This window comes from Prinia subflava, chromosome 5, assembly GCF_021018805.1.
Source record: "Prinia subflava isolate CZ2003 ecotype Zambia chromosome 5, Cam_Psub_1.2, whole genome shotgun sequence".
Classification (NCBI taxonomy): Eukaryota; Metazoa; Chordata; class Aves; order Passeriformes; family Cisticolidae; genus Prinia; species Prinia subflava.
The window spans coordinates 36,713,984-36,726,000 of record NC_086251.1 but is presented as its reverse complement, the minus strand read 5'-3'; the positions used below and the strand labels follow the sequence as shown (position 1 = coordinate 36,726,000).

At 38.4% G+C, this 12,017-nt stretch overlaps 1 protein-coding gene across 2 annotated transcripts; it reads left to right on the top strand.

The window, feature by feature from the left end:
- The first annotated feature begins 1,386 nt into the window (after positions 1–1,386).
- DTD2 (D-aminoacyl-tRNA deacylase 2) lies at positions 1,387–10,431 on the top strand. Of its 2 annotated transcripts, none has more exons than XM_063398881.1 (3): positions 1,387–1,807; positions 8,026–8,095; positions 10,081–10,431. In XM_063398881.1, exons 1-3 carry the CDS (start codon positions 1,742–1,744, stop codon positions 10,404–10,406), a joined length of 462 nt encoding a protein of 153 aa, XP_063254951.1. In that variant the 5' UTR covers positions 1,387–1,741; the 3' UTR covers positions 10,407–10,431. The 2 variants fall into 2 exon arrangements, with proteins under 2 accessions (XP_063254951.1, XP_063254950.1); XM_063398880.1 differs by having other exon boundaries at positions 1,418–1,849.
- The last annotated feature ends 1,586 nt before the right edge of the window (positions 10,432–12,017 follow it).

Here is a 12,017-nt window from a genome sequence, read left to right as displayed (position 1 = left end):
AAATGTTTTAATATAGTACCTGATAAAAATACCAATATATTTTATGCACGGATATATTCTTTAGATGTCAGGAGGTGGGTTTTTTTAATATAAAACCCACAGTAAAATCCAAACCCATGCCTAAAATTTGTCCAACAAATTTACTATCATTCTTTGGCATAAAAAGAGAGCCCCTTAATCTAACAATAGGCCAGTAAGATTCAAGAAATTCAAGGTGCAACAGAACTATTTGGCTTCACAAGGAAAATACAACATAATTCCACCAGGAATCCATAAATAAACAATGATGTCATACTAATTTTTTCTATGCAATGTTTCACAGGCATTTGTATTGAAACTTGCACATGAATAAATGTTCTCCATTATATCCTGGTGTAAATAATGGCACAGCACCAAATAACAATCAATATCCTTATATATTAATATCCCTCTATAATCTGCTTATTATAATTTGCTGAGACTGTAGCAAAATCCATTTTCCTTCATCAATTTATATCGCAAATATATAAGGAAAACTCATTCTAAATGGATTTCTATCTCATTAAACTCTTCTTAATGAGTCTGGGGATACAGCTTTCAAGTAAATGAACAGAAGGTATTTTAAATAAAATTAGCTGAGTTTAAATAAAAACGTATTTTACAATACCCTACAGCTAGCAAAAATTATCTACTTCATACAGTAATCACCAAGTGCAATTTCCCATTCTTCCAGGAAGGTTTGCTTTGGGAAGAACAACCTCATTGAGCACACATCAAGAATCTTCTTTTAAAATGACAGGCAGAAGCCAAATATATCATCATGTGTGACACTGATTATTCAGAAGTGCATATTCGCCCTTGCTGTTCAATAGGGATCTTTGCTAATCTTACTCTGATTGACTTCTGGTACTAAAATTCAGCTTCTTACTCTGCTATATATTAACTTTTTTCATTTTAAAAAATACAGTTTTTTAAACACAGTTGTAAAAATAAAATCTTTGGTAATAAAATGAATTTGGAGAGAGAGATTGAATTCTGTATCATTCTATCCTGACTTGAATGAAGGCAGTGTTGTTCAAAACTTGTGTCTGACAGAATTCATGAATGGAAGACACAAGTCTTACAGTTTTGGAGCTGTTCAAGGAGTATCAGGGTATGTAGAAAAAACCCTGGAAGATAATAAAAGAACCACGTGCAATATTTCAACCTTTCCCATTAGCAGTGGGAGCTCATTTCAAAACTATGCACTTCTTTTTCCCGGATGATTTGGATCACTAGCTAGCCAGATCCCTTTTAACTGCGTTTTCTGTTCCCTCTGCTCCAATGCAGCATCACTGAAGAGAAAGACTCCAACTTGATAGACTGATCTCAGCCACCTGAAACACAAACGAGTAATGAACAAAAGAAATAACAAACAATATTCAGATTTTCTTTTCCATGCAAAAATTATACAGCATGCTGCTCTTATCACAAGCACGGAACATTTCTCCACCGGAAGACAAGGAGATCTTTCATTTCTCATCAAAATAAGAAACCAAAGTCCGCTTCCGTCTAGCTACTGGGGCATCGGTAAGTAGAGATGTAGAAATACTTTGTTTAATTCTGTTCCAAAGCTTGTGTTCATCCCCCTCCACGGAGAGGGCAGGTCAGAAGCCCCCGTTCATCCACCCGCACAAGGACACCTCTCGCTCCCGCCGCCTCCAGCCGCTGCCGCTGCCGGAAAGGCGCGGCCCGGCCCCGCCCTCGGCGCTGCGGGCCCGCCATGGCGGCGGCGCGGCCGGCGCGGGCCCGGGCCGTGCTGCAGCAGAGCGTCTCCGCCCGCCTGCAGGTGCGGCCGCCCGAGCGCGGCTCCGAGGCGCAGTGGGTGGAGGTAACGCGGGCCGCAGGCCGCCCCCCGCTCTCGGCATCGCCCCCTCCCCGTCGGCATCGCCCCTTCTCCCCCGGCGCGGGGCCGGTCCGGGCGCCCCGCGGGGAAGCGCTGGCTCCTGTGCGCGCGTGCGCCGGCGGGGAGGCGGGGGCGTTCGGGCTGCTGAGGGGAACGCGTGCTGCTCCTTTTCCGGGCTAGGCTGCACCTCAGGCTGTTTTCTGACCTCTGCTCATTTCCACTCCAGCGCACTGTCCTCGCCCCCTGGTTGTCAGCAAATGTTGCCGTCGGTCCCTTCGGCAAAGGGACAAGCAGCAGGAGGCCGAGGTCGGCGCACAGCGGTTTCTCTCTGCTGCCCTTTTCTCTCTCCCTGTGGTCCACAGAGTCCTCCGCAGGCAGAAGCCTCTTCAGGAGCATGACTGCCCCACGACCGAACGCTTCCCTTCTAACTCTGTTGTTCCTTCTTTTCTTAAACACACTTTCACAGAAACACTGCAGCCTTGGCTGGTGGGCTCAGCTTCCGCCTTTGTTTGTTGTGTGATAGTGTTGGAGAAGAAAGGCTATGTAGGGCAATTTATGGCAGCAGTAGTTCTGATGTGGTTTGGGTTTGTTTGGTTTTTTTCTCAGGATACTAACTAAAGATGAAATCTAGCATGTAGACCACCACACAGGTTAAAGTAAACATTGTATTTTCCCCCTTTTCCTTCTACAGTCTTCTGCTGGGGGAGGTAGGTGGGTCTGAGACTCTTTGGCCGATGTGCTGGGCACGCAGCCCAGGGCTCTTTACCAAAGCATGAAGGCTGCCCTTTGGAATGCACTGCCCTGCTGTAGTTGTCATTGCTTGTGAGTTACCTACACTAGAATAATTCATTTCTGCCATTGTCAACTATTTAGCCCATGGGGTTTTTTGGTTTTGTCTTTTGTCCTTTTAAACGACTATTACAACAGAAGGTGTTTAATACAGTCACTTGCATAAATTTTAAAAAGTAAAAGTTCTAGCATGGTTAAAGGGTTTATACATTCATTCACCACATCTGAAGACAGTTCACTATTTGGCTTTCACGTTAGCCTTAAAACATTTCTCCCCTTGTTCAGAAGGGACAGGTGGATCCAGCAGAACTAGTTTCTGCAGTATGGTCTGGGAAGCCAGAATATTTTACTGGGAGGAAATAGGTGTTCTTTCACAGATACTGTGTTTCACAGATGTAGTGTGTCTGTGTATACTGCGTTATTAACCTCTCAGTATAGGGTTAATTACAATAAAAGTCGCTTAGCCCAGCATAAATTAACTATAGGAGAAATCACCTATTTCTAGCTTGCTAATCATGGAAGTAATTGTAGATCTAGTAAAGAAAAGCAGAAATGTTAATTTTACTGTCTTTCTTTTAAACTATCTTTAAAAGTACATGTTGTGGTTGAGAGATATGAATAACTTTGCTGAAAGGAGGTTATGTAGTTTATCTCTACTTTGCACTAGGAATCACTAGGAAAGTAGTAGATAGCACTAAAGGAATCCAAAAGAGATTTGTGTGGTCTCCAGCAGAGGTTTTTCAGACATGAACCTTACTAATATTTGTCAAGGGTAGCTGGGAATCTTTTAAAGAGAAGTCTGTTTTAAGAAGAACTAGTCACCATGCAGAAAAAAAGCCAATTGGAAATTCATATTTTCTCTAGTATGATTACTTTGGAGTTCATTGGAAGGAAATTTTGCTGCTGACATTTTCCGATAGGGTAATTTTACTCCCTATTTTTGCATGTCAATGCAAAAACACAAAAATAAAAAATACAGACCTCATCCACTTTTATTTACATCAACCAGTGTGTTCCTGATGTTTTATGACCAATTAAAAGTAGGGCCTCACCTTGAGGCATTTCTAGCATGCTATAAATGGCATATCGTGTAGATGGCTTTGAACAGCTTCTGAGCTGTAAGAGACCCCTGGAGGTACTGTAGGAACTTCAGAGCAGATGTTCTTTATCTGCAAAAAGGTTAGGCGTGTACTTTATACATGAATCTCTGCCTTCATTGTGTTTTCATGATTGAGGTTTTTGGCCTATTGAGGGATACTGTGCATAGGATATCTTGTTTATAGAGAATTGTGGTTATATACCCTCCAAAAAAGGTTAAAGTAGACAGCAAAATAGGAAGAAAAAAAGGAATTCTTGTAAAAGTAGGGGTGAAATAAGGTAAGGTTCGGTGTATTTCATAACTGGGAGAAAAGAAACAAAATGAATATTCAGCTAAAAAGTATAAGTGCCTACACTTTATGCAAGGAAAACTGGTTTTTCTTTATCTTTTTTCCCTTGACTTGTTTTCTGGTTACTATGGCAAAAAGAGGTGCAAAATATCAGACACAGACTTGTTCTGTGACCTGTGGCAGATGATGTAGTCTCTCTTTGCTGCACTGAATATAAGAAATATGAAGAAATCTTCCCAGAGGGTAGTAAATCTGAACTTAAAATGGAAATGTCACAGAATAATTTATGTAAGTTAGTTTCACAAACTGTTAGTTTCTAAGAATTACAAAGTATCTCTGTTTTTATTATTCATTCCATTTTCCTGGAGGAAAATATAGTATAGTAAAAGATGGAGTAGGGATAATATTTTGCAGAATATATTTCAAATTTGCTAATGAAATCCTGAAAAATACAGATGAATGTATTTAGTAAGGAGGGTGAGGAAGGAGTTAGTTGTTTGGTTTTTCCTGCAAAAGAGCTAAAGAGCAGCATTTGGAGGCAGCCTTGCTAAGGCTGTCTATATGGCACTGGAGCTGGGTACTTCAGCCCTTCATGGTGTAGGTTGCCTGATCTGATGATTACTTCGGATAGCTGTATAGTAAATGCTAGTGTAGCATAATGTCTTGCTTTGCTGGTTTATGTATGTAGGCATTGTACTGCTCACAGTAGATCCACACAGAGCACAGCTTTCCTGTCCTGTCACTGTGTAGGTTCCTTGCAGTGCTGTTTGCACACCAGAATGTTGAATTTATGATCTTCTTATTTGTGGTATTTTGCTCGAATTTTTGTTCATTAAATATAGGTCTGAGGAGCAGTCAACTAGGCTTTGATAGGTTACAGAGGACCTGCAGCAATGACAGTCATTTTGCTTTGGTTCAAAAAGTTTACACCTTACACTGACAACGAGCACAAGTCTTAGGATACCTGGAACACTGATGTAAGGTCAGACACATGTTATTGTTAGGTTTGGTCTTGTAATTGCATTCAATTTTACATCTTCTGTTCAATTAAGAAAACTCAAGAACAAAGTAAGACTTAACAAGGGGTTGAAACATGGCTGCATGTGTTGAACTACAGTTTTCAGTCATAGTTGAAACCATAAGCTTTAGCTTACAAAAAGTTGCATGGCTTTCAACTATATCATGGTTGTGAAGTGTTCTAGAAGACCATAAACATGCAGTACAAACAGAAGCATCCTCTATCAGCTTTAACTTGTCTCTGAATTTATTGTTTGCTCATTTAATCTCCTGTCCCTCTAATTTTCTTCAGTATGTATGTCTCATCTTATGATAAATAGTTTAGTCAAAAACAGACATCAAAAAGGTTAGAGGCTGGAAAAATAATGATTTATTTTATTTAATCTTTATCTGTCTGGCCTTCAGACTTGCAGGGGTCACTTTACTTACTTTTTGTGTCTTTAAACAAGCTGCTTGCAGAATATCATTACTGCTGTGAGACTGTACAAAAAAAAGACTCACAAGTCTCAGAATTAAAATAATTTTCTGTGATGTGTGCTATATCACTGTCACTTATTTCTAATGCTGGTGTTAGACCTATACAATGTAAATACATTTGGCTTTTTTATCAAAAATATTTTTATTAGTAGCTATTTGTGCATTATTGTTACCTATTAATATCCTGACACCAGTCTGTTTCTGGAATGAATATTTAGCTAAACATGTAAGATATCTAATATTTGACAGTCTGCATTTCTCTCCCTTATTTGAACAGATGATTTGAAATGTCATTTGAGGTTCCAGTCATCAATTTCTTACAGTGTTTATGAAATATGGCCGTCATTTGGGAATCTACGTAATACTCTGCAGTGGTCAAATTGAGTTTTGAAAGGAGCCATTTAAAGCTTTTGAAAGTTCCCAGCATGTGACATTTTGGCTTCAAAGAGCCTTCTCTTTTTTTCAGAATTTAGTCACTAGAAAAATAGTTGAGAAGGCATACTTTTCTCAGTCATTGCCTTGAGCATTTCGTTTAATCTCTGTAATAACAAAGGGACAAAATCTCATGTGTATAGCTAAGATTTCTTCACCAAAGACCTTTATCATTTAAAGAAAAAGGGAAAAAACAAATAGAGGAAATTTTTAAAAGTAATTTTTAGAAACTATTCACATTTTCTATCCTTTTGCTTTGATAGCATTGATATTAATAACTCCTTCCCATCCCAATCTATTTAACATCTCTTCAATGGTATTTCACAAGTTGACATTTATGTTTCCTCCAACAAAATTAGAAAGATACTTATTGACAAAGCAGCGGGGAGGTTTCTTTCTATGCTGTCTGTCTGTGGATCCTGTCTGCCTGTACTTTGGTTTTTTCCCAGAGAAGTTAAGCCATGCAAGTACACTTGTGCGTGAGACATGGTTGCTGCTGGCTGCAGAGCCTATCCGTTTGGCTTAATAAAGCATGGGTTGTTGCATGTGAATTCTGTATGGACTAACCAGTGAGCAGAAAAGCTACTCAGGAGTTTTCTTGTGCTTTCTCCTCAGTGGAGGCCTAATTCTTTCCTCAAATACATAGTTCTTACAAGTAGTGTGATAAATGCCAATAACTCGCTTCTTGAAATTTATGAAAATTTAATAAAGAATAAAAATTGGTTACAAAAAATATAATACAATAATAAAAGTTTAAAAAGTTTTCAGAGACAGGACAAATAATGAGGCAATAAGAGCAAAGAAAGGTAGCCCAGGACTACGTCCCCCCTCCCTCCCAGACAAAGGCTGTAGAGGAGAAGGGCCCCGTTAGAGAGAAGCCTCTCTATTTTTGAGGACCAACTTTAATGAATATGCATACTTTATCTAAGAAAAGCCCGTTTGCCACGAGCCTTTTGCAAAACCCCTGGCGTCCTGGAGTCTGGCTTAACCAGGTAGCTTTGTGGATTCAAGGAGATATGCATGGTCTGGCTTGACCAGGGTGGATTCAAGGAGATATGCATGGTCTGGATTGGCCAGGGTGGTTTCAAGGAGATATGCATCTTTCCCTCTGAAACATCCAAGAGGGGTTTTTAGTCTGGCTTGTTGTAATTGTTCTCTCTGTGTAGAAACCTCTGGGTTATCTTCTCTTTGCTCTTGAGCTAAGGACAATACCTTACACACAATTCTTACTTAGATTCAATGTTAAAAACTACATTTACTATATTATTTAAAATGTTAATATTGCATAACTTTTCTACCTAGCATATTACATATTGTAAATATCTGCGTAGAGCCACACACACAATATGCCTTTTTCACAAGTAGTCCCTCTGAAGATGTGCTAAAGATGCCAAAGGTGTAGCATATCCTTTACTCTATACCAATCAGCTGAAAGGTTCCATTTTGCCAGTTAGATTTTACCCAAGCTGATAAATAAGAGTATTTTGAACAACTTTAGAATACTCTGAACAACTTCACAGTTGTTGGTCATCATATTTAAAGATTTAATTAAGAGACTCAATGGTTTTTTCAGAATTATATTGTACTAGATTACTTTCAACATCAAAATAAAATTCAGTTCTTTAACAAGTCCTGTGGTGTTTTTCATGTTTCATAATTGGAAATAATATCATAATTCACTGAAAATTATTCTAGCTGTATGTTTGATAGGAAAAAAAGGTAAATTATTTCTTATGCTGGATTTAAGTATACTAATTCATCTTGTCGCCTCATCTATGTTAATACTGTACATTCAACATTCCAATTAAATTTGGCTTCATGTGGAGCTAATAAATTGTCTTAACTGTATGTAGAAGCATTGTGCAGATAATCAGTATATATCTTATCTTCCACAGTGTGGTGTGTAAACTTAGTGTCTGAAGCTATACTAAACAACAAAAACTACTTTAAACCTTTGTCTGTTAGATGGTTTTGTCATTGTTGATACCAGTTTTAATGATAAGCATGCATCCATAAATAATGAGAAATATTGACATAGTTTTCTGTAATCTTTTGTAGATCCAGAGGGGGCTTGTTATCTACATATGCTTCTTCAAAGGTGCTGATGAAGATCTTGTTCCAAAAATCGGTATGATATAATATAATGATTATTGTGTTGTTTGAAAAGGAAGAAAAGCAGTTGAGGCAGAGAAGGTAGCATGAGATGGCATTATTCTAACTAATGCCATGAGATAAGCCATGAGATGGCATTCTTCTAAATCAATTACCTTCCTGAAAGGACAATTTGGTCTGTCTTGTTTCTTTTGGCTGTTGTCCATGTCTCCTTGTCTGTCTGTTCATGACCAACCTAGAAAACAAATTCCCCTAATAACATTCTAGCAAAGAAAGAAAATGCTGCACCTCCTGTTTAACATATTACATGTGTCAGGCAATAGGTTCAGTCCAAGACAGACGTGAATTTCAAATAGTTCATGGCTTGATTTGGTAAGTAATTTAACACTGGTCTCGCTGTATGTGCAGGATATTTAAAATCATAGCCGGTAGAGGGAGTTGTGGATAATGAAACAGTGTCTGTCCCACCTCACTTCAGTGGTGCTTACGTGCACTGTTAGCATGTGCAGTTTTCTGGTTCAGACGCAGTAACAGCCATGTCTGCAATCCTTGTCTCCTTTTCCAATTCACTTCAATATTTACACTGAAGCAGAGAAGGTGCTGTAGATAAGGTCAAATACTAGCAATTTCTGTCTTTACCCAGTGCTATTTTGGCTTGATTTTTTTGTTCTGTTTTGGGGTTTTTTTCACTTTTATGTAATTTCTTCTCCCTCCTTTCCTCCATCAGTAGCCCTGGTTCCCCTGGGAAATTCTGTGATGACGCATATTCCAGATAAAAGTGCCCCTTTTCTTTTCTGTGGCTGGCTGATACTAGTGATTTGGCTAAAGGTTTTGTAACAGTATTTCAGTCTATTTCATGATACTACCTGGGACCAGCAGGTGCTATTAAAAATGCTGAGAGCAACTCCTGGGGGGTTCTTGGAGGGCACAGTCCTTCTGCAATGCTAAATATTTAAATCTATTACATAAAAATTTTGTGCTAGTGAGAGTTTCATGAGAATGTTGCTTGAGAATAATTACATTTTCAGCTGTGGGGCAGCTAAAACAGGCCAGAAAAATAAAGTTCTGTTTTCTATCAGGAGAGTCATCTAGGACCATCCTCCTTGAGTGCCTGTCTTAGGGAATATTGTTTCCTAAATATATTTGAAATGTTTAAGTGTGTGGGTTTGATTCCTGAATCACAACTCAGCTGTTTTTGCTTCTAACAACATTAAACATTTATGTTTAGGGTTTGAAGGCATGACTAGTATCCTCCCAGCTTTTACAGAGCTGGGGTAATGATTTAATTTGTTATAGAAACATCAGAAAATCTAAAGTTAGTAAATGCATTGATTTATTTGCAAGTTTGTACATTCTGGCTTATAAGCCAATTGCATCTGACCTTCCTGCCCACCTCCTGTCTCAGGTGACAAACTGGTAGCTGCATGTCTCGAGGTGCAGCGCTGAAGGACGCTTGCTCTACCTGGGACCAAACCGTGGAGCTGTGCCTTCAGCTCAGATCAGTGCTGGGTCCTGCTGCAAACTGCTGCAACCAGAATGAAAAGAGTCAGGGCAGAACGCTCTCCAAAGTGCACTGAGGATGGTGTGTCCTACAGTGTGGAGTGTTGTGCAAATGCTGCCCATTTGAGTATCAAGCAATAAAGGAAGGCTCGCTAATTGCATCTTGGGTTCATTTGTGTGTGTCCAACTGGAATCAACTTTAGGATTTTAGATAGCCAAGCACTTCCCCCAAAAATAGAACTTTACACATATGATATTAATATCCTTCACATTCCTCATAATACTCAGACATATTAGTTAATATTGAAAGTATTTATTGAAAGTATTTATTGAAAGTATTTATTGAAAGTATTTATTGATTGTCCATGTTTCAGTTCATTAATAAACAGATTCTTTTACTCAGTGGTTTGTCAAACATCAAAATATTTGTTGGATCTTGTTTATGATGTCCTGTTTAATTCACTTCAGTTATACTAACTCTTATTTTATTTTTATTTGCAGTTGATACGCTGTTGAATGTTAAATTAAGTGAAAATGAAAACGGCGAGTTTGTCTCTGTTCTTGATTTACCAGGCGATGTACTCATCATACCACAAGCTACCCTAGGTGGTAAACCAAAGGGAAGAAAGATGCAGTACCATGCAAACATTGAAAAAGAAAAAGGGTTCGAACTTTATTCTCAGTTTGTGACTTTATGTGAAAAAGAACTGGCTGCCAATGCCAAATGCCGGGAAGCCGGTGTTCTCGTCAAGCACGGCACGTACGGAAACAGGCAGGTGTTAAAACTGGATACAAATGGACCTTACACTCATCTGATCGAATTTTGAAAAAATAAATTGTATCCTGAATACAGTACTGGTGTCTTTTGTTTGTTTGGGTTTTTTTCTCATAAGCATTCAAGTGCTCCCAATTCCCTTGGGAGATAGTTTTAAAAAGGCTTTTACTCGTCTGTACTGGTTTTGCCAATCCCATTGATTATAAGGATGCCTGAGACTGCCTTGCTATAATGAGTATGTGTTTTTGTCTCATATGCATCTGAAGTGTGCTTAAAATATTTGTTAGTATTGATCCAATAATTCAAAACATTTATCAACAAAAATGGGATAATGCAGTCATTTTTTACTAAAAAATAATGAAAGAAGTATTACATGTATAGCTTGAAGGAGTGGTTTATAGATAAAAAAGGAATACTTTAGATGTATTTACATAATTTTTTACCTTTATGTTTTCTATCTATAAAATGACGATGCTTTCTAAGTAACTAATATATTGAAAACAAATTCACTGAATTATAGCCTCTTAGAGAGTAAGCACTAAATTAGGAAGTCCATCCCCCTCAACTGGAGTGAATAAGGGTGGGAGACTTAAGGCAGTACAGGACTGACCATGGGCCATGCAGGGAAGAATAAGTGAGGCACATCTAGAAACCAGCAGTATCACTGAATTGCTTGCTTGAAGTTTGCGTTCTGAAATCTCTGATGTGTTTTGATAGGCTGCCTGCTATAGCTTGGTCTATGCCCTTGTTACTGTGGTCTTGCTGTCTACTCAATTCTTTCATAACAGAGCCTCAGGAAAAGAACAGGAACATTCAGATGAAAACAAAAATAAAGATGGTACGATGTACGCTTCCATTGCATTGTTCCCTCTGCCCCTATTGCTTCCTTCCAGCTTTTTGTCCACTGAAGCTGCTGGGCAGAGACCAGCTTTCCTTTTATAGACAGTATTGGTACATTTGGGGCCCCCTTCCCAGCTGACCCCCTATGCAGTTCTGTTAGAAACATTATTAACAGATGGTGTTAGAAGATATCATGGGAAATTCGGTCTTGAAAGGCAGTAAGAACAGGACTGCTATATTAAAACAGGGCAATTTCAAAACGGATTCAAATGTGTTCATCCTGTGAATCAAGTTTCTCTTTCTAATGCAGAATTATGGTTTATAAAGGTTCAAAGTGAAATCAGACATTTACATGGTTTGCAGCAATTATCCAGAATTGCCATTTGAATAAATTTATTCTGGAAGATATGTGAAATTATGGTTAGTAAGGATGGCAGCTTGCACAATCCTAAATTGTAGGCCAGTAGTTACAAAGACTCTGTCCTTATCTTTATTTTGTACAAAACATTGAGTGTGTAAATCTGTAGGCTCAAACTAGGCCATGAGAATCACTTTTTTTTTTTAACAGATACAAAATTTAGCGTTTCCATAAGAGAGTAATGAGTTATTTGTTCAGGTTAGCATAATATATGGTTGATACTTATGAAATAAATAAGGATATTGAATTCCTGGCAACTGACATCATCACAGTTGAAAACAACCATTTACACAAATGGCCGGGAAATATTATTAGCTATTAGGACCCAAATGACATATTTATTCATTAATAATTAACAGTTATGACAGACACAATATGAGTCATGTTCAGAGTTCCTCCTAGCAA

Bases quoted from the DNA above. Each gene is read 5' to 3' on its own strand.
- DTD2 (XM_063398880.1), top strand. From the start codon at position 1,742: ATGGCGGCGGCGCGGCCGGCGCGGGCCCGGGCCGTGCTGCAGCAGAGC. The intron at 1,850-8,025 runs GTAACGCGGGCC...AATCTTTTGTAG, and splicing joins CCGAGGCGCAGTGGGTGGAG to ATCCAGAGGGGGCTTGTTAT. The intron at 8,096-10,080 runs GTATGATATAAT...TTTTATTTGCAG, and splicing joins AGATCTTGTTCCAAAAATCG to TTGATACGCTGTTGAATGTT.